General features: G+C 41.2%; 1 protein-coding gene across 1 annotated transcript in view; it reads right to left on the bottom strand.

Moving 5' to 3' along the window:
* Positions 1 to 10,579: 10,579 nt before the first annotated feature.
* LOC109435473 (fatty acid desaturase 2-like protein FADS2B) overlaps positions 10,580 to 23,565 on the bottom strand; it is a 31,610-nt gene continuing 18,624 nt past the window's right edge. The window contains exons 5-12 of the mRNA XM_019713408.3: positions 23,364 to 23,489; positions 20,746 to 20,806; positions 17,985 to 18,061; positions 17,687 to 17,784; positions 16,603 to 16,699; positions 14,733 to 14,812; positions 12,692 to 12,817; positions 10,580 to 11,240 (exon numbers count right to left, since the gene is read on the bottom strand). Coding sequence (XP_019568967.2) covers positions 11,189 to 11,240; positions 12,692 to 12,817; positions 14,733 to 14,812; positions 16,603 to 16,699; positions 17,687 to 17,784; positions 17,985 to 18,061; positions 20,746 to 20,806; positions 23,364 to 23,489 — 717 coding nt within the window. The 3' untranslated portion in view covers positions 10,580 to 11,188. The remainder of the gene's footprint in view (positions 11,241 to 12,691; positions 12,818 to 14,732; positions 14,813 to 16,602; positions 16,700 to 17,686; positions 17,785 to 17,984; positions 18,062 to 20,745; positions 20,807 to 23,363; positions 23,490 to 23,565) is intronic.

The following is a 23,565-nucleotide window of genomic DNA, read 5'->3' as shown; positions in this document are numbered from 1 at the left end:
TTGTTTTAGGTACTGAATGTCCCAAGTGCTCCTGACTCACCCGTTGGCAGATCAAGCTCCTGTTGCCACTTCTGATTTTCTGAAGTCTGCAAAGAACCAAGGATAAAATTCCTGGTGTATTTCTCTGACTTCCAAGCTTGGATTGTCCTTCTAGACACAACAGCGAGTGTCTGCTTAGAAAAATACACTAAGAGTTCCTTTTTAAAAGGTTGTGTTTATGTTAGAATATCCCTTTCTACACTTGTCGTAAGGTGACATTTTTGCTTTTGTTACAAATGAAGGATTTATTCTTGAGGGCTGTGAGAATAAGACCTATTCCCATGAGAACCACAGACACTAGGGGCTGGGGTGTGTGTATAATTGTGTTGAGCAATCCAATTGAGACCATTAAAAAAATTTTTTTTTTATCACGTTTCTGTCCTTTAGGGACTTTTTGTCTTGTTTACTTCCGTGAGCTTGGGGACCATCCGTTCCAACCTGGGGCTGATCTTGGATTTTGCAAACCTGGTTTTGCATCCTGGATCTTCTTCCACTTACTCTTCCACTTAAGCTTCAGTTTCTCCATCTGTAAAAGAGGGCTAATGACCCAGACAGGGCTGCCTCAGTGGTGTGGGAAGAGCAAATGCAGAGGCATAACTCATCCTTTGACGCTTGGTTCAGGGACATGGGCATCTGTTCCCTCCCCACCCTTGTGACTTAGATCTTTTTCTCTGTCTTCCCATAGCCAATGGGCACATATCTATCCTTTGTCCTTATGTGCTAATTACTAATATGAATCATGTATTTGCTTTGGGTGGCGGCCTCCTTGAAGACAAACATACGTAATTGTATTTGTGTCAGTCACACCTAGCACAGGTCTGGAACTAGTATGTATCAAACCCTTCATGGAACAAATACATGCATGTGTGTAAATGAGAGAGGCACAGTCTCTGGTGGAGAAAGCTACCCCTTCTACTTTATAATGATGACCAAGGGTACTCAGAGCGCAAAACCAACACTGGTCCCAGTGACAATAGGTACTGAGGGCTTCCCATTTCAAAGCACTGGGCTGACAGGTTTTACATGTGTTGTCTTGTTTAATCCACACACAACCCTATGGCTTGAGTACTGTCATTATCTGCATTTTATAGGTAAAGGAGCTGAGGCTCAGAAATGTGAAGTGAGTCAGCCATGACTACACGGATAGTACAGGATGAAGGTGGAATTCAAATAAGTCAGTTTGAATCCAGAATTGAAGATCTCAGCCGCTAGGCTGAGCCAGACCCGAAGTTTGAAAAGAACCAAAATGGAGAAATCTTCTGTCTTCTCTAGGAGACACATAAATTCAGTGATTCTATGTTAAATGTTCAATGTTAATGCAATAGACATTAGCACCTACTGTGTGCTAGGCACTGGGGACACATAGAAAATAGGAACATATGGATAGGATTCATGGGATTTTCATCCTGGTGTGCGTGGAGAACAGACCATAAACAAAGAAACTCACTAATAAGCAAGACAATTCCTGACAGGGAGAAGTGCTGGAAGGGAAATAAAATCCTGTGGCGTGTCAGTGCCTGAGAGGAGACACCATCTCATTCAGGGGAGGCCTCTGTAAGGAGATGGTACAGTGGGAAAGCAAACCCAACTGAGGGTAAATGTGGTACAAAATCTGTAAAGTTGGAACTGGAATGAGCGTGGGTTGTGTTTTCCAAGGACAAGAAAGCAGCCTGGAAGGATTGAAGGGGAACACATTGCACATTGGGTCAGAGACCCAGCAAGGGCCTTATCATGTACAGCCTTGTGGGTCTTGGTGGATTTGGATTTTCTTCCAAAAGTGATAGATTGTCATTGCAGGGTAAGTGGGGCAAGTGACATTAAATCACTGCATTGGACAGATTGTTCTTGCTGCTGATTAGAGTATAGATTATAAGAGTAAGAATGGAAACGGGGACAAATGCCCATCTGACATCCTACAAAATCTTTACAACATTATTTATTATATTCCCCAAACTGTCTTTCCTCTCCCTGTGGCAATATTGTGACTACTAATTTGTACTTTCTAATTCCTTTACCTTGTCAGATGGGCACTTGTCTTGTTAGGGAGACCACTTCATGGACGATGTAGATGGCTGACCACTGCACTGTACACCTGAAGCTGAATAATATTGAATGTCAGCTATAATCAAATATACATATAGTCACGGGATGTGGAGTGCAGCCTAGGGAATAGAGGCAATGGAATTGTAATAGCTATCTACGATGTCAGAGGGATAGTAGATTGGGGGCGGAGGGTTTTCAGTTTGTAACTTACATTGTTACCTACACCTGAAACTAACAAAAAAAAAAAAAAAAAAAAAAAAAAGAAAGGAAACAGGCAGACCATACATGAGGCTCTGAGGTTTCTTGATTGGGAGATAATAGTGGCTTGAACTAGGGCAGTTAGTATAAAGGAAATGGAGACAATGGTACTTAGTTGCACTATTTTGAGAAGGTAGCATTTACAGGAATTGCTTTTGGCTTGAGCACAGGAAGTGAAAAAAAGAGAAAAATGAAGTTGGACTCCTAGATTCTTGTTCTGATCATTTGTGTGAATGGTGGTGCCATTTAACTGTGATAGAAAAGATAGAAGACCTAGGTTAAGAAAAAAGTGCAGCTAAGTAAAAAAAAAAAACCCCACAAAACAACCTTCAGTGTAATTGAAACATAAAATGGGTTTCAAAAGTCTTTGTAAAGGACTTTGGCAAAACTGAAAATGGTGCAAAGGGTCCAAGGAGACGGAGACTGGATTCCTTCCACCCCTTTGTAGACCTTCTCATAGCGAGTCGCAGAGTAAACCATTCCATGGAGCACCCCCAGCAGCATGGGGCGGGTGGGGACCCAGGGAGCTTGCTGCAAGGAACCCGAAACCAAACCACTAGAGCTCCCATTCCAGTTGATCCCTTAGCTGCTTAAAGTACCTGAGGGGAGGCCAGCCGGCGTCCATCAGCTTGAGTTCAGCTGGGTCCTTGACAGGCTCCTGTAGACATGGAGCAGGAACTCCACAATGGTACCCAAAGCAGGTACCAAACAGCTTTGCAAGAGAAGGAGTAACTAGTTTCAAACCCATTCCTTTTAGACAGTCAGCAATTTGTTATGGAGGCACCAAAAGTAAGGCGCATTGATCCTTTTCACCGAAACACCTCCCTGTTGATTACCACTCCACCCTGCTGTACAAAGAACGTGTGGCTTCTCTGGACACCTGGCTCTGATTCATTTTGGTCTCCCTCTTCATGTCAGCTGATACTATGCTTTGACCTCAATTCCTAAAATATCTTTTGACAGGGGCCTTTCTCCTAAGCTAATAATATCCCATGATCATTTAGTAGTTCTATGAACAGTGGAAGGTGAGATTTATAGTGATAGCATTTTACTGGGTTTTTCTGTTGTCCAAAATGATTGATGCTTCATGATTTCTACAGGGCCAAGGGATTTTGTTACAAAAGGTGTCAGAGGTTCAATCCTTCAATCTGTGGCACAGTGCATGCTGGGTAAGGAGTGGAGCTGTGGAAATGCTGAATGGGTGCTGATGAGGGAAGAAGAGGGGCAGCAAAGAGAACACTTGAGAAGAGAATGCGGTGGTCTCTGACAGCTGGCTGGTGGCAGGATGGTACTGACACTTGAAACATGCATTGTATTTTGAAAACCTCAAATAATTCCTGTATTTCACTCATCATTTATGAATAAAGGAGATAATTTTGGAGAGGAGGGGTCTAGCTCATGATGACATCATTAGTTAGGAGAAGATGTGTAACTATTAAAAGAACCCAAGTTCTGGGCTAGGGTCCTTGCACCCCCCATGGCTAGAAACTCCCCATTTTGGCTTAGGGCAGCCTTTTCTTGTCTCTTTAGCTCTGCCCAGTCCTTCCTCCAATAAGTAATGCACCAGAACTCAAACTTATTGTTTGCGTGGGTTTGTCCCAATAACAAGGATCCAAATTGTTCTTGTGAGATTTTTTTCAGTTTCAGAGCAAAGGGTTCAAAGCAACAGGCTTTACCAATTCCCTCCACCTCAGCGTTGTTCTGGTCTCCATACTGAGCAGAGAGCATTGGAATGATAGCTGGCTTCTAGGCAGCAGTGATGAAAAAATTTTGGAATGCTTGTCATGAGAAGAAAGACTATTTACTGTTTTTGTTACTGGGTAGCAACATTTTTGTGGCTTTGGTTGTGTCTCTTAATTGGGAGGTAATGGTCAAACTGAAATCATCTGAGGTCTAGAATTTAAATTTTATTTTGGGCTGGATATTAGTCTTTTGTAAATAAGCTGTTTTCTCGGTACATTGAACAGGACTTAAAAGATATGGAGAAGTACTACCCAGGCACCCAGTTACCCCCATTCTGAAGTAGTGGTGAAGTGGTTCCTGGCAGAGGGATTGGGCTTCAGGGAGAGGGGGGTGTGGAACTTAGGGTAGAAGGTAGTGGCTATTTACCAACTGACATGGTAGGATGTCCACTTTTTTTAAAAAAATGTTATTTGAGCACATTACCTTTATTTATTTATTTATTTATTTATTTATTTATTTATTTATTTATATTTGGGGAAGGGGAACAGGACTTTATTGGGGAACAGTGTGTTCTTCCAGGACTTTTTCCAAGTCAAGTTTTTGTCCTTTCAATCTTAGTTGTGGAAGGCGCAGCTCAGCTCCAGGTCCAGTTGCCATTGTTAGTCACAGGGGGCACAGCCCACCATTCCATGCGGGAGTTGAACTGGCAGCCTTGTGGTTGAGAGCCCACTGGCCCATGTGGGAATCGAATTGGCAGCCTTCGGGGTTAGGAGCATGGAGCTCCAACCGCCTGAGCCACCGGGCCGACCCATCCACCTTTTAATAAATGATACAATTGAAGTGGCTAAACGCTATCTCTGCCTGTAGGACTAGCAGTGAAGTCCAGACAAGTCCCTTGAGGTGGGGTAGACCAGAACTTTCTAATCCATGTGCTGGGACATCCTGCCATGCTGACTGCTGATCCCCTCACTTTTCATTTTAGCTGGACCGGGCTTGGGGCAGCCATAGTTCCATCTGGGTCATCTTGGGAGATGAACAACCTATTCCATTTACCCTCATGTTTCATATAAACAATCTCATTTCATGTTTGTTCCATTACAGAAAAATTGGGGTGCTATGCAAATGTAAAATCCTTCTCTCTGTTTTTAAAAATGATGACAAACTTTCAAACATGAGCAAAATAATCCTTTAGAATGCTGTGGCAACATGTTCAGTGTCCATTTTTTCAGCTGGGTGTTTAGTTCCTTCTTGAGATGAATCCAACTAACTTTTGCAAACTGAGCAGTTAAGTGACATTAAATGGGCTTTTCTCTATAATGCATTCTCTCCGTATTTGATGTTAATTAGCCATTCCTCTAACCATTCTCCTTTTCCAAGGTCCAAAAGAGCATTTTCTCCAATTACCTGCTAGACAGCTCCACTTAGGTTTTCTACCAATAATGTAAACTCAAGGTGTTTAAAAGCAACCCTTCGTCTTTGCTCCACTTCCTGCTTTTCTTTTCTTAGTTAATGTTATCACCGACAATATAAACTTTGGGTTGTCTTAGGTTTCCCCAATGTTTAGTTAGTTACCATGTTCCATTGATCCAGCCTCCATAATGTGCCTCTATTTATTCCTTTCTGTTTTATGTTTGTACCAACATTCAAACACAGGTTCTCTCACCCAAGCTGTTGCAATAATCACCGAGTGGGTCTCCCACCTCCATGCCACTCATTCTTCCAATCTTCCTTTTATTGGCTTCAAGAAGGGTCTTTCCAGAGCTCGATTGCAATTCCACTCTTCTCCAGCTTGAAGATTCTCTCTCTGCAGACCCATCTAGTCGACTAAACCAAGCATATGCTTTCCATCCTCGCATTTTTGATATTTTTCAATATGAACCCAATTTAACTTTCCAGACTTATCTACCATTGTTCTGACTAATTAATTATTCATTAACTCATTTATTGAACACCCACTTAATGTCAAACAATGGGCTGGGGCTGGTCATGAAATGGTGAGTAAGTAACAGCACATAGGGTAATTGCTCTCAGAGAGTTTCCAGTCTAGTGGATGTGCAGGCAGAAATAAACTGTATCAGTGAGGTACACTGGCCACAAGAGCATATAAAGGGAGAATTAACCTGGTCAGTTAAATCTGGGAAGACTTCCCAGAGAAAACTATGCTCATACAAATAATAGAAAATTATTTTTGAATGCTGCTGAAAAGCCAAGGCAAAACACACTCATGAAGAAATGAAGGTAAGTGACAGTGAGGAAAAACATGGCATGCTATTGCACAGTCATACAGACCTCCTACTCTGTTCTTTCAACAGAAGCGTTTTCCTGCCCCAGGGCCTTTGCACTTGCTTCTGACGAGCCTGCTCATCAGGATCTCAGGACAGTCTCCTTCACATGCTTCTCACATTCACCTTTCCTTGACCTCTGATCCAAACTAGTCCCCTGTTTATCATTCTATCTCACAAACAACCTTTTATTTTCTTTATATGTAATCATTTTGGGTTTTCTATATTTACTTGTTTATTGACTGTCTTCTCCAGTAGAAGGTAAGCTCCACGAGTCTGGCTCCTCCCTCTTTTAGTCACATCGCCTAGCCCAACATCTGTCACATGAAAGGTGCTCAACAACTGTTGCCAAATGAAAGAGAAGGATGAAGATAAATATATATGCATCAATAAAAGAAAATGAAAGATAAATATATGCATAATTAATTTTACAGAAAGTTAACTATGTTATAGTCCCTTAACATAGCAAAATTCCCTTAAAATTCCCCCAAAGATGACGCTGCTACACATTTTTTACCAATTCTTTATTGAAGAGAAGAGATATACTTTGTTGCTTGCACAGTCCGGGGTTTATTTTTTAAAAGTAAGCTCCTGGAAATTTACCCTGAAGCGAATAAAACAATAAAAGGCATTAATGGATTAAGAGCTAGGTAGATGGGTAGGTATGAAATGAAAAGTTTACTAAGATGTTCAAGTTGAAATTTAGGTGCTGGCTATACAGATGTTCACTGTAAAATTCTTTCAACGTTAGTGTCTTTGCATACTTTCATAAATGATACTGAGAAAGAAAAAGTACCTGAGTATATTCCTGCCCTCCACAGAGTTTAAGTTCAATCTCCTATACTTTCTGCCTCTTTAAGGTTGATGATTAGATAATTAGCAGGGAAATAGTCAAGAAAGTCCTTCATAATATGCTGATTAAGCAATACTGAGTGCTTAATTTGTATACTTATATTTGGCATGATTTCCACCCCTGAGAACTGTGCACTGACATGGTTAACCAGATGTTTGGATAACTACAACTCCTGGCTCTCTACTATTTTTCCAGACTGAGACCTGGATGCTGGTCTCAGGGGATCTTAGACAGTCAGATATGGAGGGTGACTCCTGGGTGTTACTAGTTGTGACAGGGGAAATCATTTTCTTGCTCGTGACTCATAAGCCTCTCATCTGGGAAAAGCCTCTCAGACCGTCATTGTCAAAATGATTCAGCGTCTTTCCATTCTGTGTGACTTGATGGCCTCTCTTGCTTTTGTTGGGCCTAGGTTGGTAGGAAGCCTCATAATAATAATAATAATCAGCTTCTGATGGGTGTTTCCAGCTTATGAAACTATTCCATTTTCTTTACTTCATTTGATGGTTCTTACCATACTATGGTGCACCTAGGCCACGTAATATTATGCACCACACCTGTTTTACACATTGAGATATGAAATGCATAAATGAGCTGGCCAATTTCATTGTGGAATATTAAATTAAGGAGCTGAAATGAGAATCTCCGTTCTTGGCTTCAAATCCAGTCACTCTTACCTAACATCTAACTGAAAATGCATGCAAATTCTCACAGCCTGATGTTGCCAATAGGAGTACAGCTTTAAAGGAAATAGAATTCAGGGAAGGTCACAGAAAGATAGCCACAGGGAAGATGAATTCTCCTTGGGTTGAATTCATGCTAAGTCACTACTAAATCTCAAATCCATTTTTCAACCTGTTCTCCCATGTTTAATGCAGTGTCTGTCCTTTCTGAAAGGTTAAATCTCAGCTTGACGACTCCCAAGTGAAATTCCTCTGAGCTGGATACTCCGTGAGGATCAGTGAGTAGAAGTTAGTCAACAGGGACCCTTCCCATGTGGCCACTGTGCTTGTCACGCATACTCCTCCTGCCTTCCCCTCCTGGGGCACTTCCTCTTGCTGTGCTAGAAAGATAACTACCTTAATGCTAATCCCATAAGCTTCAGGGATGCTATTAGAGATGTTCCAGAAATGCCAATTGCCCACATCTCCTAATGCCACTTAATTCTCCTTTATTTTGAATTTCCTGGCATGGAAATTAATGAGCGTTGGCTATGGAGTCAGACACCCCTGACCGGACACTCTACTCCACCTCCTCTTACCTGTGACATCAGGCAAGTCGCTTGGCTTCCCTAAGCCCCAAGTTTTTCATCTATAAAATGAGATTAATTATAGGACTTTCCCCATGGGGATGTTATGAGGATTGAATGAAATAATGCCCACGAAGGGTGTAGCTCAGTGCTTATTGCTTGGTAGATGCTCTGAAGTATTGGTAAGAATTGTTAATAATTCAGAATTAGAATATAGCAGTTTTTCACATATTAGATAAAATTTACCTTTCTATCTAATTAGCAAGAATTGCATTTTCCTTCTTTCCGTCCTCCCTTCCTTCATCACTTCTATACTGAGTTTCTCTAACATGTCAGGCAGTCCCTACTCTCATGGTTATTGCAGGCTAGGGCGGAAGACAAACAAATTAATAAAGGAATCACACAAATGAATGTCAAATTATACCCGTAGTAATTGCTACAGAGTGTATCACAGGAGGCCATGACTTAGTGCAGATGTTTCCCTGGGACCTACAGGTGAGTGAAAGCTAGCCAGGTGAGAGCAGGGAGGGTGGGAGGGTGACAGAGAGGTTCAGACACTGGGTTTAGGAACAAAGATGCTGTGACACAAGGGACAGTGATGACTTAAAAGAAGCCAGTAGGGCTGAAGCAGGCAGAGGACAGACCGGAGTGGCACAGGGTGGGGCAGGGTGCATGGGGCAGGGCCAGTGCAGGCAAAGCCAATCTTCCAGGTTGGTCTTTATTCCAAGAGCTACAGGAATCCTTTGAAGAGTTTCAAGAAGGGCTGTAACATAACTCTCAGGAGTCATTTAGTTTAGAGAGTCAGAAGCCTGGCCCATTAAGCCATCTTCATTCATACAGCCATAGAGCAGAGCCCCATAGTACAGAGGGCAGAAGTGGACTGACCTGCAGGATGGAGCATCTAAATTCGATTTCAGTGCTCAGCCATCTGGGGAATTGTTAAAGTAACTGGCCTTGGTTCCCCTCCTCTGGGAAGCTATTGAACAAGTAATAGAAATATCGTCACATAACTTACCACATGCAAGATTGCCAACAGACTTTGCCTGCACTGACCCTTCCCCATGCACCCCAACCCCATTTGGGGGACTGCAAAGTGGGCTAGTTTCAACCTTGAGGGAAGAATGCCTTTGAGGTAGGAAGTGCGTCCAGGGAGAGGTCTGGTTGCTATTTCTAGTGACCAGGAAAACAAACGATGCTTGAGCGTCTCTGGAAGTTGGATCAGTGGAGACAGAGGAAACCCACCAGTGTGTTCCACTCCCACTCATAACCCTGGTTTCAGGCAGGAAAAATCATCTGGAGATCCAGCAGTGGGGGGTCCGGGGGGATCTGGGCTCTTGTCGGATCCATCCAGAATATACATTATGAAGAATCATGAAGTCCGGCAGCTTTTCCTCCTTTTAATTCCCTACCCACCTTCCCTACGGATACTCTGACCATTTCAATGCTCAGTCCTCCCAGAAGACCAGGTTCTTGTTTTCTCAGCTTTGATATGAATGGCTAACCCCTAGGACCTGTGGGTAATTTAATGTATTTGTACCACCCTGGGCCCCGCTCCCTCTGCCTCAGCCCCAGTGCTCCTTTCAAGTCATCACACTCCCTTCTGCCAAGAGTCTTTGCTCCAGAACCCTAGTATTAAGATAAGAAACAAAACAACCCAAAAGAGTATTTTGCAGTTTGGGAGAAGAGAAGGAAGTGTTGCCTGGTAGAATTTCAGACAACAGATAAACCCCTAATGCTGACTTGCTTGGAGCTGGGATGGAGGCTGTGCTGTTGTGCGAAAGCTCCATGCAGCTAAGGTCAGCTGGAACCTGCTCCCCATGAATACATGAGCAAAAGCACAGACACTGAGCATCAGTATGCTGCTGGCATGTGCATGCATCTTTCTAGCACTGAAACACTCTGAAAACAGGCTTACTTCAGTGTTAAGCTTGAAAATGCCTTAATTCAGCCTGGGGTCTACCTTATAGAAAACAAATCCCTTCCCTTCAGGAGGGTCACCCAATAGTGAAGTTTGGTAGTTCTGCCCCGGCGGTTAGGGATTAGGCCAACACATCTTATACTCAAGGACAGTCTGTTCTTTAGCAGAGCACAAGTCACCTTTAAATATAGAACATTAACTTGCTTGATCAGTTGTCATTGGGACTGAATGTAGGAAGCACCTTTAAGAAATGTTATAACTTGGAAACATATATACACCCCAGTTACACATATGCAGTACAATAATGAATATATGAAATGAATATTGAACTATTGAAAGAGATTTTAATGCTAATTATACTCCATTTTTAAAGAAAAAGAAGTTCAAGCATTTTAAAAAAGAATAAGCAAAAAAATCAGTGCTTCAACAGAAATTTCTAAATACATGATTCTCTCCTAAGATCAATTGCAGTTTTTTGAAAAGTGCCCCATTGGAGGTCTCTACGTGGCCTATTTCTTTTTATGTCCATTTCATCAGTAAAGCTTTCCCATGACTCCTGTTTATGCCCCAGTGACTGAGATGAATTGACTAAGGTCTATTGGTTGGACTAAGTTCAAGATCCTATTGAAAAAATAAAAACACTGGGCTCCCATTTCCCTTTGCCACCGGCCAGAGCCATCATGTGTTTCCTGTGCTTCTTATTTGCAGAGGAAATCTTCAGGGAAGGGGTTATTATACATCCTTGGAATTCACCATCCTGGCACCCTCAGGTATCCTAGTGGTACTGACAGGTAGAGCTCTTGCACATTCACCAGCCCTCTACAGAGATGGATTTACATGCACATCGAGACTGACGTTCTGCGTCATGTTTCATAGTAAGCATCCATCCAGAGGGCTGCGGATTTCTTCAAGGTCCTGTGGGAGGAGTAAACAAAATCGTTAGGAGGTGAGACACTCATGGAACAGGAGCTACTCCATGGAACATCCGCTCTTTTATGTGGTTGAGGCTGTGTTGTCATTTTCAGCTATATCTGAAAAATGTCTTTCTCTGTTGCCCAGTGGAGGGAGTCAAATACACTGAATTGTTATTGAGCAGGTGAGTTCACCTTTCCTTTATGGAGGAGACTGAGTTTTTCTGGCATTTATTCTCTTTGTACCCCAAACCATCACCTGTCTTTTCTCTAGTCTTAAAAAAAAAACAAAAACAAAAAACCTTTTCTGAGTTTCTATGAGATAAAGCATACAATTATATATCAACCCGTCCTATTTCCAGCTACCTACCTTATTTTATAACGGGAAAGGTATTTTTCTAGGCTCTGGGGATACAGCAATGAATAGGACAGAGGTGAGTCCTGTCCACATGGAGTTCCTGGTCTAGCTTGGGAGACACATATTCAAGGATGTATTACCTAATATATTATTTAGTCATGATTGTGATAAAGATCGTGAATCAAGAGAAGGGGGTACTGCAAGAGCATGTGATGGACTTAGTCATGGAGGTCAGGGAGGACTGAGAGGAGGAAAAGGCATTTCAGGTGATCCTTGGAGAATGAATGGATATTGACAAGGTGATGTGAGGAGAGGTAATGGTTTCGAAGAACATTCTAGGCAGAAGAAACAGTGGCAAAGGAAGTGATAAGGCAAAGGGCAGGGGAAGCAGCAAACAAAGGGAGGCCAGACATCTGGAGGCAGAAAAGGAGGAGGGGAGTGGTAGAGTGTGAAGCTGGTGCCCTAGTCAGGGATCAGACCAGAATGGGCCTCTCCATGTTGGCTTCACTCAAAACACTGTTGTGATTTCCACCCCCACCCCAATCCTAAAAGAAAAAGAACGTTATCCAACCCAGGTCACTGGTTGTTAATTTGACCAGCACAACCTTCACTAGGGAATTGTGGATGCTTCCAGATGACTATGAATTTTCAGTTCCCTGAGGCCTCAGCACTGTTGGTCAGTCACCCCTGGAGTCAGTATACAGGGGATCAGTCACCCCTGCCTGATTCATAGATTTATGTTCCACTGGACCCTGGGCATCTAAGTTTGCGACGCTGGACCAGATGATTCGACAATCCCTCCTACCACTTAAGTTCTAAAGCATGTAAAAGACAAATGATACACAGTCCTGCTTTTAAGAAGCTTGAAATTCAGTAGGGCAGCAAGACATTTTCACTAGAAGGCAGGAGGTAAATGGTAAGAATTATTATCATTGCGGTTGCTGATGTTACTCCCTGGAGTCTCACGTCCACGCTGGGCAGACAGGTGCCCCTTGATGATACATGGTTGTTGGGTGAATGATTCACAAGCCAGCGAATTGGTCGGGAACCGGCAGTGATGGGAAATGAGAGCTGAGTCAAGGAGACTCTGTTATTACCTGACAATATCTCCAAATGCCTTCAACAAGGGCTTATTCACATACTGCAACCCATACTTGGCACACAGTGACTTCACCAGGGGTGCCACCTTGTGATAATTATGGCGCGGCATAGTGGGGAACAGACTAGGGAAACAGAGACAGGAGACATGAAACTTAGACTTACAGAGAAACCCAATGGACTTCTCTTTGACCCATCACTAAATAAAATTATATCAGCAATGCAGACCCAACCTTGACCTTTCATAGTACTTGCATTCCGGGAAGTTCAAAAACTCTTACCAAGCACTCTTATCTCATCTCTTAACCCTTGGTAAGCCCTGTGGGTGGCCAATGTTTGAAGAACAAAGAAAATAAGTATTAGCTCCATCAAAAATGTTTATATTTGGCCAGCCCGAATGAAAGTATGGGGCTTTCTACCATTCTGAATTACCTAGAGAGCTGGAGATATCCATCCTCTATCTCTGTGTCTTTCTCTGTGTCTGTGTCTATCTATCTAACTTCTACATCATGAGTAGGTGAATAGTCAATATGTGATAGTTATGGTATATGGGGAAAGTCCTAGCATAGGATTAAAAAGTGAGGAAAGATGGGTTTTTATTCAAGGTTTTCACTAATCAGCCAGATGTCTTTCTTGGGTTTTCACCTCCTCTTTGATAAAATATGAATAATAATTGTCTTGTTTTGCTGAGATTTTAAAGGACTAACATGAGAAAAAGCATAAGAAAATTCCATGAATAGGTATAAGATCTCTTTCCCTCTCTGACTATCACAGATATGGCTCAGACAAAGAGGATGTGGAACGTCTCTCCCCTGAATATTCTGGAGAGATCGACCCTCAAAGTATTATCATTTTTCTCTTCTTTTAGGGCATATCCACCTAACTGATCCATTGGTAAAGTACTTCCAGATACTATTTGGAAATTGAAGCAGGGTCTGGATTTCATTGTTGATTATTTTGTAACCTCAGATCTAAATACATAGATAACAGATAGACTTTTAAATTACAATTAAGTTTCAACACAACTTGGTTACCCAAGTGCTATAATTTTTCTTGGGTTTTGCCAACAAACCAAATGCAAAGGAAACAATCAATTCCTAGATTAACAGGAATCTGGAAACTGAATCGCTGATGTTTTCCCTCAGATTTCACTCCATTTACTCACGATTGTTACACCTTCTTTCCTTCCTTCCTTCCTTCCTTCCTTCCTTCCTTCCTTCCTTCCTTCCTTCCTTCCTTCCTTCCTCTTACTTAGTTTAGTTTTTTAAAAAATTAAATTTTTAAAAAATTTTTAGTTTCAGGTGTACAAAATAACATGGTGATTATACGTTTATATACGTCACAAAGTGATAACCCCAGTAAGTCTATTACCCACCTGACACTGTACATAGTTATTACAATATTATTGACTATATTCCCTATGCTGTACTACATATCCCGTGATAATTTTTTAAAATTATAGTTGATGTTCAATATTATTTTACATTAGTTTCAGGTGTACAGCATAGTGGTTAGACAGTTATATAATTTATGAAGTGATCCCCTGATAAGTCTGATACTCATCTGACATTATACAGTTTTTACAACATTATTGATTATATTCCCCATACTGTATTTTACTTCCCCATGACTCTCCTGTAACTACCGATTTGTACTTCTTAATCTCTTCACCTTTTTCACCCAGACCTCCAATCCCCCTCTTATCTAGTAACCATCAGCTTAGTCTCTGTATCTGTTTTGTTTGTTCATTTATTTTGTCCTTTAGAGTCCACATATAAGCGAGATCATGTGGTATTTGTTTTTCTCCGTCTGACTTATTTCACTTAGCGTAATACCCTCTGGGTCCATCCATGTTGTCACACTTCTTTTCTTTCTTTCCTTCCTTACCATTGGTGTTACTAGAAAGCTAGCAGCCTTTAGAGAATTCTGGTTCATTTTTTTCCCTCTGAGATCCTAGCCTTGGGCTCTGCTCAGGACTGTATGGGTGGCTATTACAAGTGACAGCCCTTTCCCCTATCATGGACGGTTTCTATCACTCACTGGTGCTCGATTTGGAAGTTCAGATGTCCAGTGAACCAGTCATTGAAAAAGGACTGTTCAACATTACACGTGGCCAAGACCTGCAAAGACAAAGCTTATGTTAGATGTAAATAAGCTCACGTGTCAAACGGAGAAAACATTTATTTATTCTTTCATTAAGTCAATCATTGAACAAGTATTTGAGTTCCTGTTTTGTGTAAGAAACTATGAGGAATGAAGAAGATACACAATTCCAGGTCTCAAGGAGCTTACATTTAAGAAAGCAATACGACGTTTTGCTAAGAAGTATATACAAGGCAGTAGGTATGAAAAAGTGTGTAGGATTTGAGGGGACTGAGTCACCATTAGCTTTTGGATACAAAGACTATGGTGTCAACGAATGAGGATTTGGCAGATGGAAGTGGGATTATAGGAATCTGGTGGAGATTATAGGGGTTAGAATCCCATTTCTACACAGTAGATTTGAAGGACTTCTAAGTGGGGAATAAGGCATTCAAGGCTTCTAACCAAGGGTTCTGTGCATAGAAGTGCATTGACTGTAAGTACTTTCCTTGGTAATCTAATCATTTTATTTTATGCATTTAAAAAGCCTTATCCTGAGAAGGTGTTTGTAGGCTTCTACAAACTGCAAAGATTAAAAACACTTATGAAGGTTATTTTGTTGAATGCCTTTCTAAGGCTTAGTTCTAATTGGGGTGGTTGCCATTTTGAATGTTATTTTTGTGGTTGTTCTATGCCAGTGTTTCTCAAAGTGTACTTCAGAGAAACTTGGGGTTCCCTGGGACTTTTTTTCAAGGGACCTGCAAGGTCAAAATTATTTCCATAATACTTTTGAGACACTATTTGCCTTTTTCATTCTTATTCTCTCATGCTAGTACAATGGATTTTCCCAGAGGCTACAAACATGGGATAGTGTCATCACTCTGCTGTTAACATGTATTTGTTTTATTCTTATTTTAATTAATAAGAAGTTAATAAGAAATATTTTTTAAATGTCTCAGTTTTAATTTCAAATATAGTAAATATCAATGAATATAACCTGTGTAAACACAAGTTCTTTAAGGTTCTCAATAACTTTTAAGAGTATAAAGTGGGTCTGTGACCAAAGGGCTTGAGAACCACTACTTTATGCCTCATGGGAGGCCCACTGAATTTGGGGATGAGCTTGGAGAAGGAAGCAGTACTCTGGCCGGATGCTCCAGTTCATCCCAGCTAGTGGAAGGCTTAGGAGGCAGGGACGTTCTGCAGTGGTCATAACTCTGTGCTTGGAGAGCATGTCAAATCTCCTTATGAGGCCTCTCTATACAATGAAATGAAGTGCTCTTGGGTCCTTCTAGGTATAAAATTCATTCCGTAATTCTAGGAGTCTCAGATTTACTGGAAAGGCTGTGTCATATGGAACCAGGGGTCAGCAAGCCTTTTCTGTAAAGTGCCAACAGTAAATATTTTAATTCTCTGTCACAACTGCACAGTTCTGCTGTTGTAACATGAAAGTGTTCATGGATAACATAAACATGGCTGTGTTCCAATAAAACTTTATTTGCAAAAATAGGCAACGGGCTGGATCTGGGCCTTGGACTGTAGTTTACTGACCCTTGGTTTAGAGCAAAATCTTTGAAATTGAACTGCCTAGGTTTAAAACTTGCTTGTACCAATTATTAGCTGTGTGATCTTATGCAAGTTACTCAACTTCTTATCATTTGTCAAGTGGGAATAACCATAGCAACTATCGCTTGTAGCTACATGCAGGCTTTTGACAGTGTCTGGTGTCTGGCAAGCATTTGATAAACATGAATTCTTATTATGGAAAGTAACCAGACTCTAAATCAGTGTGCTTTGAAGGATCCTCTCCCAGGAACTTCATTCTCACCTGAGTGGTGAACCAGTCTCGGTTCTCCTCTTCGCTCATTTTCATTGGTATGTGGCTCATCTGTGTAACATACGCAATCCAGGGACTTTCAAGAAACCTTGTGGAGAATAAAAGGAGGAAGTGATGACTTCTTGAGGTGTTATGGTTCCAGTCACTGGGCTTGCATAACGGCTGGCAGAGCTGGCTGAGTATTGGAGGAAGTTCAAGGGACTCAAAGGTTCCGATAAAGTAGTGGTCATTTATTTTTATCTTTGGAGGCCCTTTATACAAGTATCTAGAAATGACACACTAGGTATTTGGTCACATGACCTGTCTTGATGCCTCATGTGTGGGAACAGTGCTTCAGTTTGCTGTACCATCAGTGCAAGGATCAAAAGATACCTAAGTAACTTAAGAGCATATGCAAAGTGATTGACAGCCTGGGCTTTATCATCAGATAGAGCTGGGTTCAAATTCTGGTTTGGCACTGCCCCTGGCCCTTACTTGCACCATAGCCTTGGGCAAGTGATTTAATTTCTCTGAGCTTCAACTTCCTTCCTAGAAAAATGAAGATGATACTATCTACATTACAGGACTGCGTGAGGATTACATCAAATAAGATAATGCATGCAAAGCCCTTAGAAAAGTGTCTGAGGCATATTACCTATCATTGTCCTTATGCTTATATAGGATTTAGAGTAATAAAGTGAAATAATGAGGGGGGAATCAATTGGGATGTTGAAGAGGGCTATTCAGTGGAAAGTCATTTTGGTATTGGGAAAATCTCTAGTCATAAAATAACTTTAAAAAATTCCTTTCCTTCCATTATCTTTGGCAAAGATTATCATGTCCAACTGGATTAGAGTTTTAAAGGATTTGGTGATCAGGTGGAATACTGCAATTGGGAGTTAAGAAAGTGGGGGAAGAAAGAAAAGATTGGGAATATTTTTCCCCTAAGGAGCTCTTATTATTCAACTCTTTCAACTTTTTTTTTTTTTACATTTTCATGGTGTTATAATCTTATGCTAATCATAAATAGATTAGATAAGGAAGGTAAAAGGGTTATTTAGGTTATGGGAATAAGAGGATGTTCTTGCTTTCTTACTTGACAAAATATATGAGCAACACCGTTCCGAAGATTCCATAGAAAGGGCCAAATGTGATGAAATAGCGGATGTAAAAACTGCTGACCCAGGCAATATCCTGTAGAGAGAAGTGCTTGAAAATTAGATGCCCTGAACACAATTTCATTGGTTTCCCCTTCTTTGGGTTAGGGTCCATTCATGTACTGGCTGAATCTTTTGTCCTGTTATTCAAGGAAGCTGTATCTGGAAGGGACCAAGCATTTTTCACTTCCTGCTTTCTAGTTGTTTTAGCTTCAGAGAATGAGTCAAGTTACTCACCCCCCAATGCCTTTGAAGGTACATCACTTGCATGGATTGTAGGTTGAAATATACAGGCATGAGGAGGGGAAGCCCAGCTGAAAAAGAACAACAACAAAAAAAGATGGTGAATAAATGAGCAGAATGGGACATCAATGTAGGTTAGCAGGAGTCTACCTCCTTAACACGCCACCTCTGCAATGTTTCCCTGGAGAAGGGAAGCATGGTGAACTCCATGGGGCCTTTTGAGTCTTTGAGGGTGAACCAGTAATTTTGTTCAAGTTCCCTCAAGGAGCCTAGGGAATCTTTGAAGATCTGCATCATTCTTGATGGAGGCATCCTAAGCAAGCTTCTGCTGTGAGCTTTTAAGTTTTCTCAGGGTCCATGGAATCCTTCAGTCCTTCACAATCTGTAGGATTGGGCCCTGTCATAATATGGCCAGATGGGAGAAATAAAGAAGGTGTGCTCATTCCCCAGCCAGAGAATTATTTGCTGGCTTCTCCCCCAGGACCAGGGAGGCTGCATAGAGTGCAAAGGAGTCTTATGGAGGCCCTTTGGGCTTTGGCAGACTCTCTCCTTGACCAAACTTTAGTCAGGTCCTCTGAGTTCACTTCCTGACTAGGCTTTGTGTTGGTCTGCAAACTCTCAAACTCTGCAAACTCTGAGCACAAACCATTTCATCCACCATCCACACTAAGAGACTTGAATAAGCCCTGGCATAGTTTCTGACAGCTCAGGGTCACCTCCCTGGGATGACCTTCCTTTTCTTAGAGCATTTATGTTAGAAATCTTACAATTGTAAATCCTTTCTCTGTCCCCTTGAGATGTATCTTTTACAAGCCAGAAATGTCTTCCTCAAGAACCTGGGAGTCATCCCTCTGAAATATAATCATTAAGGATAGGGCCCTGTCTCCCAGTATCTGTGGGAGGGTAGGAGCCTCACGGCCATACTCACCAGTTAGCAGACACAGATGACCTAATCCCATTGACCAACTTTCTCATCCCTCAACATCTTTTGGTAATTTCCTTTAGCAGGCCACAGTGTTTAAAATTCCCCCATTTTTCTTTTTCAGCAGCGTTGAGCTCAGTTTATACTGAAGTCTCTCTCCCTTAATGCAGTAGCCTAAATAAAATCTGTCTTTCCTTTTTTTAACAAGTGTCCTGCTCTGCTGCTCTTTGACAGTTTGAGTATGACTCAATTTGTACCTGAGATGCTAAGTTGGCATTTGGAGGGAAAGGACACAAGGAAACAGCTGCTCAGGGCAGTGAGCTTTGTGAGGTGGGCGTTCTGCAGTGGATCCACATCATTCATTCATTCTTTATAAGCTCAGGGCATCTAGCACCACTGCAGCTAGGGGAGGAGCGTTCAGAAAAAGAAACTCTAACAACTTTTTCTTATGTGAACTCACATTGGATTGGGTTGAGGATCAGCTACCTTTCAAAATGGGGCACTGATGTCCTCATTCCTCTTTTTGGTCATGCAAGAGAAGGAGCACGTGACTACCATAGATGGGGCTGCAGAATTCCAGCAATGGGAAGGGCACCATTGGCAGTTGACCCTCATATCTCCAGAAATGGGCACACAGGCTATCCTGTTCAGGCATGTTAGAGATGGCCACTGGCAGCCAACATTTGGGGAAATCAGATCATCCGTAACAGCATTTCTCAGCCTTAACACTGTTGGCATTGTGGGCCACATAATTCTTTGTTGTTAGTCGCTCTCCTGTGTATTGTAGGATGTTTAACTACATCCCTGGCTCCTATCCCCTGGATCTAGTACCATTCCTCTCCCTCTCTTGTCACAAAGAAAAATGTCTCTAGACATTGTCAAATGTCCCCTTGGGAACAACACTACTCCTGGTCGAGAATCACTGATCTATAGGAAATGTTTGGAACCTTCCCTGATTTGGATTTATTTCCCAAATGTTTTAGATGAACATATTTTGGGGTTCCACAAAACTTTCTTTGTGAGCTATCATGAGTTTGATTTTGGTTAAGAGCAAAGCATTTTGCTCCTGACTTTTTTTTTTATTGATATCAGCATTATTCAGCTACCCTATTTTCTTTCAAGCCTAGACCTACAGCCCACATTTAGATCTATTCTCTCTCTCTCTCATCTACCTCTATCTATCTATCTATCTATCTATCTATCTATCTATCTATCATCTATCTATCTATCTATCATCTATCTACCTCTATCTACCTACCTGTCATCTATCTACCTACCTGTCATCTATCTACCTATCTATCATCTATCTGTCTCTATTCACCAAAATATCTTCTACAGGTTTATGAAAGCCATGGAAACAGCCAGCTTTCCTTCACATGGAAGCGCTATAGTCGCCTTTTATGCCTGGGTCTCTAATTTTTCTGGCATCATACTGTCAGTGTTTCAGCATTCTGTTTTTTATCTTGCTTTCCTCCCTCTCCAAATACCACTATTCTTTTCTTATTGATAGGTATTTAGTCTTTCCACAATGAGAGTCCCACATACAAGACCCCTTAATTGGCATCTTGTCTTCCATCTTTCTTATAGCATCTCCTACCCTGCCCAATACCTAGAGTGATGAGATGCCTATTGCAAATTTCTATTTGCGTCTCCATTGGCCTTTTCAGATTATCAGCTCTCAGTAAGTCTGAAATAAGACATGCTGCTTTTCTCAGTTACAATATGATATGGGCTGGTCTCTCTGTGAGAGGATTCCAGTCATGACTTCTGGCTTGACAACTGCTTGCTTCAAGGAAATGGAATGATAAGGAACGTGGCTCCAAGGAGACTCACCCAGGTAGAAGTACAGGTGCTGCTTTTCATAGTCAATATATTTGATTTTCTTCTTGCCATACTGAATGGAGAGAGAATACAACTTAAATAAGAGAGAACACTCTGGTCATTACACTCAAGGACATCTCTATCTCTCTTTTTCTTTCTCTGTCTAAAATCTCTATGGAAAGAGTCATCTGATCAGAGTTCATTGGGTTAAACTTGAGGCACTGGAAGAAGCAGAACTGGAATGGGAGGAAATACTGTAGCATCTTTTTGCTTTACTTAACTGTAGATAATTCTTGCATGGATGGTTTATTCCATTTGACTATGGGGATTGTGATCACTTAAAAAAATTCCCATAGAAGCCATTTTGAATTTTTTTGTCCTTATGTGGAGTAGAGTAGTGATCGAAAAGACACATTTCTGAAAAGTTTTTATTTGTTGTTTAGCTCTTCTTTAACTGTGGTGTTTAAAATTATGCTTGAAGCTTAGTCTCCATTTGCATTCATTCATTCAACAGATATTTATTTGTCATGTGATAAAAGATATAGGTATGGCCTCTCTGATCTGTCCTGTTTTCCTCCTTTGTGTTCTCATCATGGATCTCATGCTATGATTTACTATTTGTATGACACAATGATATTATATATAATCTCACTACTGGGAAATTGATTCGTTTTCTAGGGGTCTCCTTAGTTAATGTGTTCAGCAAATACCCTGAGAGGAGGTACAGAAGTAATGGTTTTATCTCAAGTAACTAGCAGACATTCAATAAATGTTTAATTGAAGGAATGAGTGAATGAATGGTAATTCACGTCCTGCTCTTTATTTTTGCTGTATGTTCACTTAGTTACACCATAGACAGTGTTTGACTTTTGCTTTTCCTATTCTTTCAATATCTTCCTACCTAGATACATAGTTATTCTCTTATTTGGATACTAGGGTTGGTCCTTCCTTCTTGTACTGTCATAAATAAAAAGAAATGTCATGGCAATGAAGTAATAGCAGCTCTTTGCAGCTATTCTCTAACTTCCAAATATTTAAGTGCTGGGAAAAGGGAGTTCATGAAAAATGCTTGGACGCTGGTGAACCGAGGTGAAAGGCTGATTTTGAGTATCACTCGAAAGGAGGACTTGAAGTCTTCCAGGGGCACAGGACCTGACACATATAAGATTTAATTAACTCTTGTTGAAGGAATGAATAAAGAAAGTGATAGAAAGATTGGCAGTAACATGGGAAGAAAGGAAGAGTTCAGGACTCATCAGAACTACTTTTTGATGTGCAACACTGAATTTTACAGTTTAAACAATTTTAAGTAATGTTTTATACAGTAGCTTTGACACTATACTGTACAGATCCCTAAGACTCTAAGGGCTATGTCCCAAGAGTAGCTGTAAAACTTGGAGAGGTGGGCCCCATCATTTGTGAAGCTCTAAAGAAGGCACTTCTGGAGACGATTAAGCTGCTTCATGAACGTCAGTGAGACAAATCTCCCTTTTTCGTGGGGGGAGGGGATTAGAGAAAACAAATGTCACAATTTTAGTGATGAGCATGGAGTTCACAAACATCAGAGAGGTCCAATTTTTTGTGGAGCCATGGTCAAAAGCGACTGATTCATGATTACAGCCAAGGAGTGTTTTTCAAAATCTAGGCAAGAGACTGTTTCCCAATCAGCTGGGGAAAAGAGTGAGTCTCCCAAAGCTAGGAAAACCTGTTTTCAAAAAGTTGTAAATTTTTGGTTTATGCGTCACCATGCCCAGGCAGCAACTGACAAACTATACTCTTATTTGTATGAAACTCCTAAATTCTTCTAGAAGGAGATAGCAGCCTCTTCCTAAGTGCCCAGCTCTCAGGACCCATCATTTCTCCTTGAGGAGACACATATCAGTGGATATCCTCATTTCTCCTCTGTTGAAAGACTTCCTCCTAAGAAACCTGATGATGGTCCTTTACATGATAACTTTAAGGTGAGTTTTGAGAAAAATAGCAGCAAGTAAGAAATTGTGCAGTTGACCTTTCTCCTTTTTCTGTTGTTTAAGAAGTCCAAATTAGAGGTGGGATCTCTAATTGTCTTGCAAGGCATTTGGGCTGTAGTTCATATATAAATGAACCGAAATGAGCATGAACTGAAAATAACAGCATAGCCTCTTCTAACTGAGCTAGAATTAGTTGAAATAACTAGATATTTACTCGTAGGTGTTTGTGATTTGGTGCTGATGGAATGTACAGACCTGTCTTCTCTGGGTGAATGTCTCCACATCCTTGTTGAACTTTGGAGAGTCATTGCCAACCTCAGTCACCTAGTTTCACTATCTAACATCGGTGTGTGTTGCCTCAGAGCCACTGACAGGAACTGGCAGGGATCTGTTTGTCACCAGGATTGTTTGAGCAGAGTGATATGGGTTGTCGTATTTCTTATACTAGGAGGTTAGACGAAATAACTTTTAAGGACATAGAGTCATGCACTCCACGTATCCTTCTAATTTTACAACAGTTATTTTAAATCTATATCCTGGACTTACAAAGAACATGCATGAAGCTGGAACCTCCAGCTTGATCTTTCCAAGACTAGCTATAGGTCTTTCTAAGAACCACTTCCAAGAACATTTTCTGGTGTTTAGGATTTCTAAACATACCTTGACAGGTTGCAAATCTCCAATCAGGAAAAGTGGGCCCACATCAATATCTGGGTCTTTTGGGTAAATGTTTGGTTTTATATGATGTTGGAAGTGTCGGTGATTCCACCACTTTGTTGACAGGCCCTGAGGAGAAGAGAGTGTTCATTAGCTGTGGTGAGATTTCTCTCCTGAAATATCCCTCACTATCAGAGTTTTCTGC

Source organism: Rhinolophus sinicus, chromosome 14 (assembly GCF_057876585.1).
Source record: "Rhinolophus sinicus isolate RSI-liver-muscle chromosome 14, RSI-T2T, whole genome shotgun sequence".
In the NCBI taxonomy this organism is placed as follows: Eukaryota; Metazoa; Chordata; class Mammalia; order Chiroptera; family Rhinolophidae; genus Rhinolophus; species Rhinolophus sinicus.
Note: the sequence above shows the minus strand (reverse complement) of the source record. Positions and strands in the feature narration are given on the sequence as shown.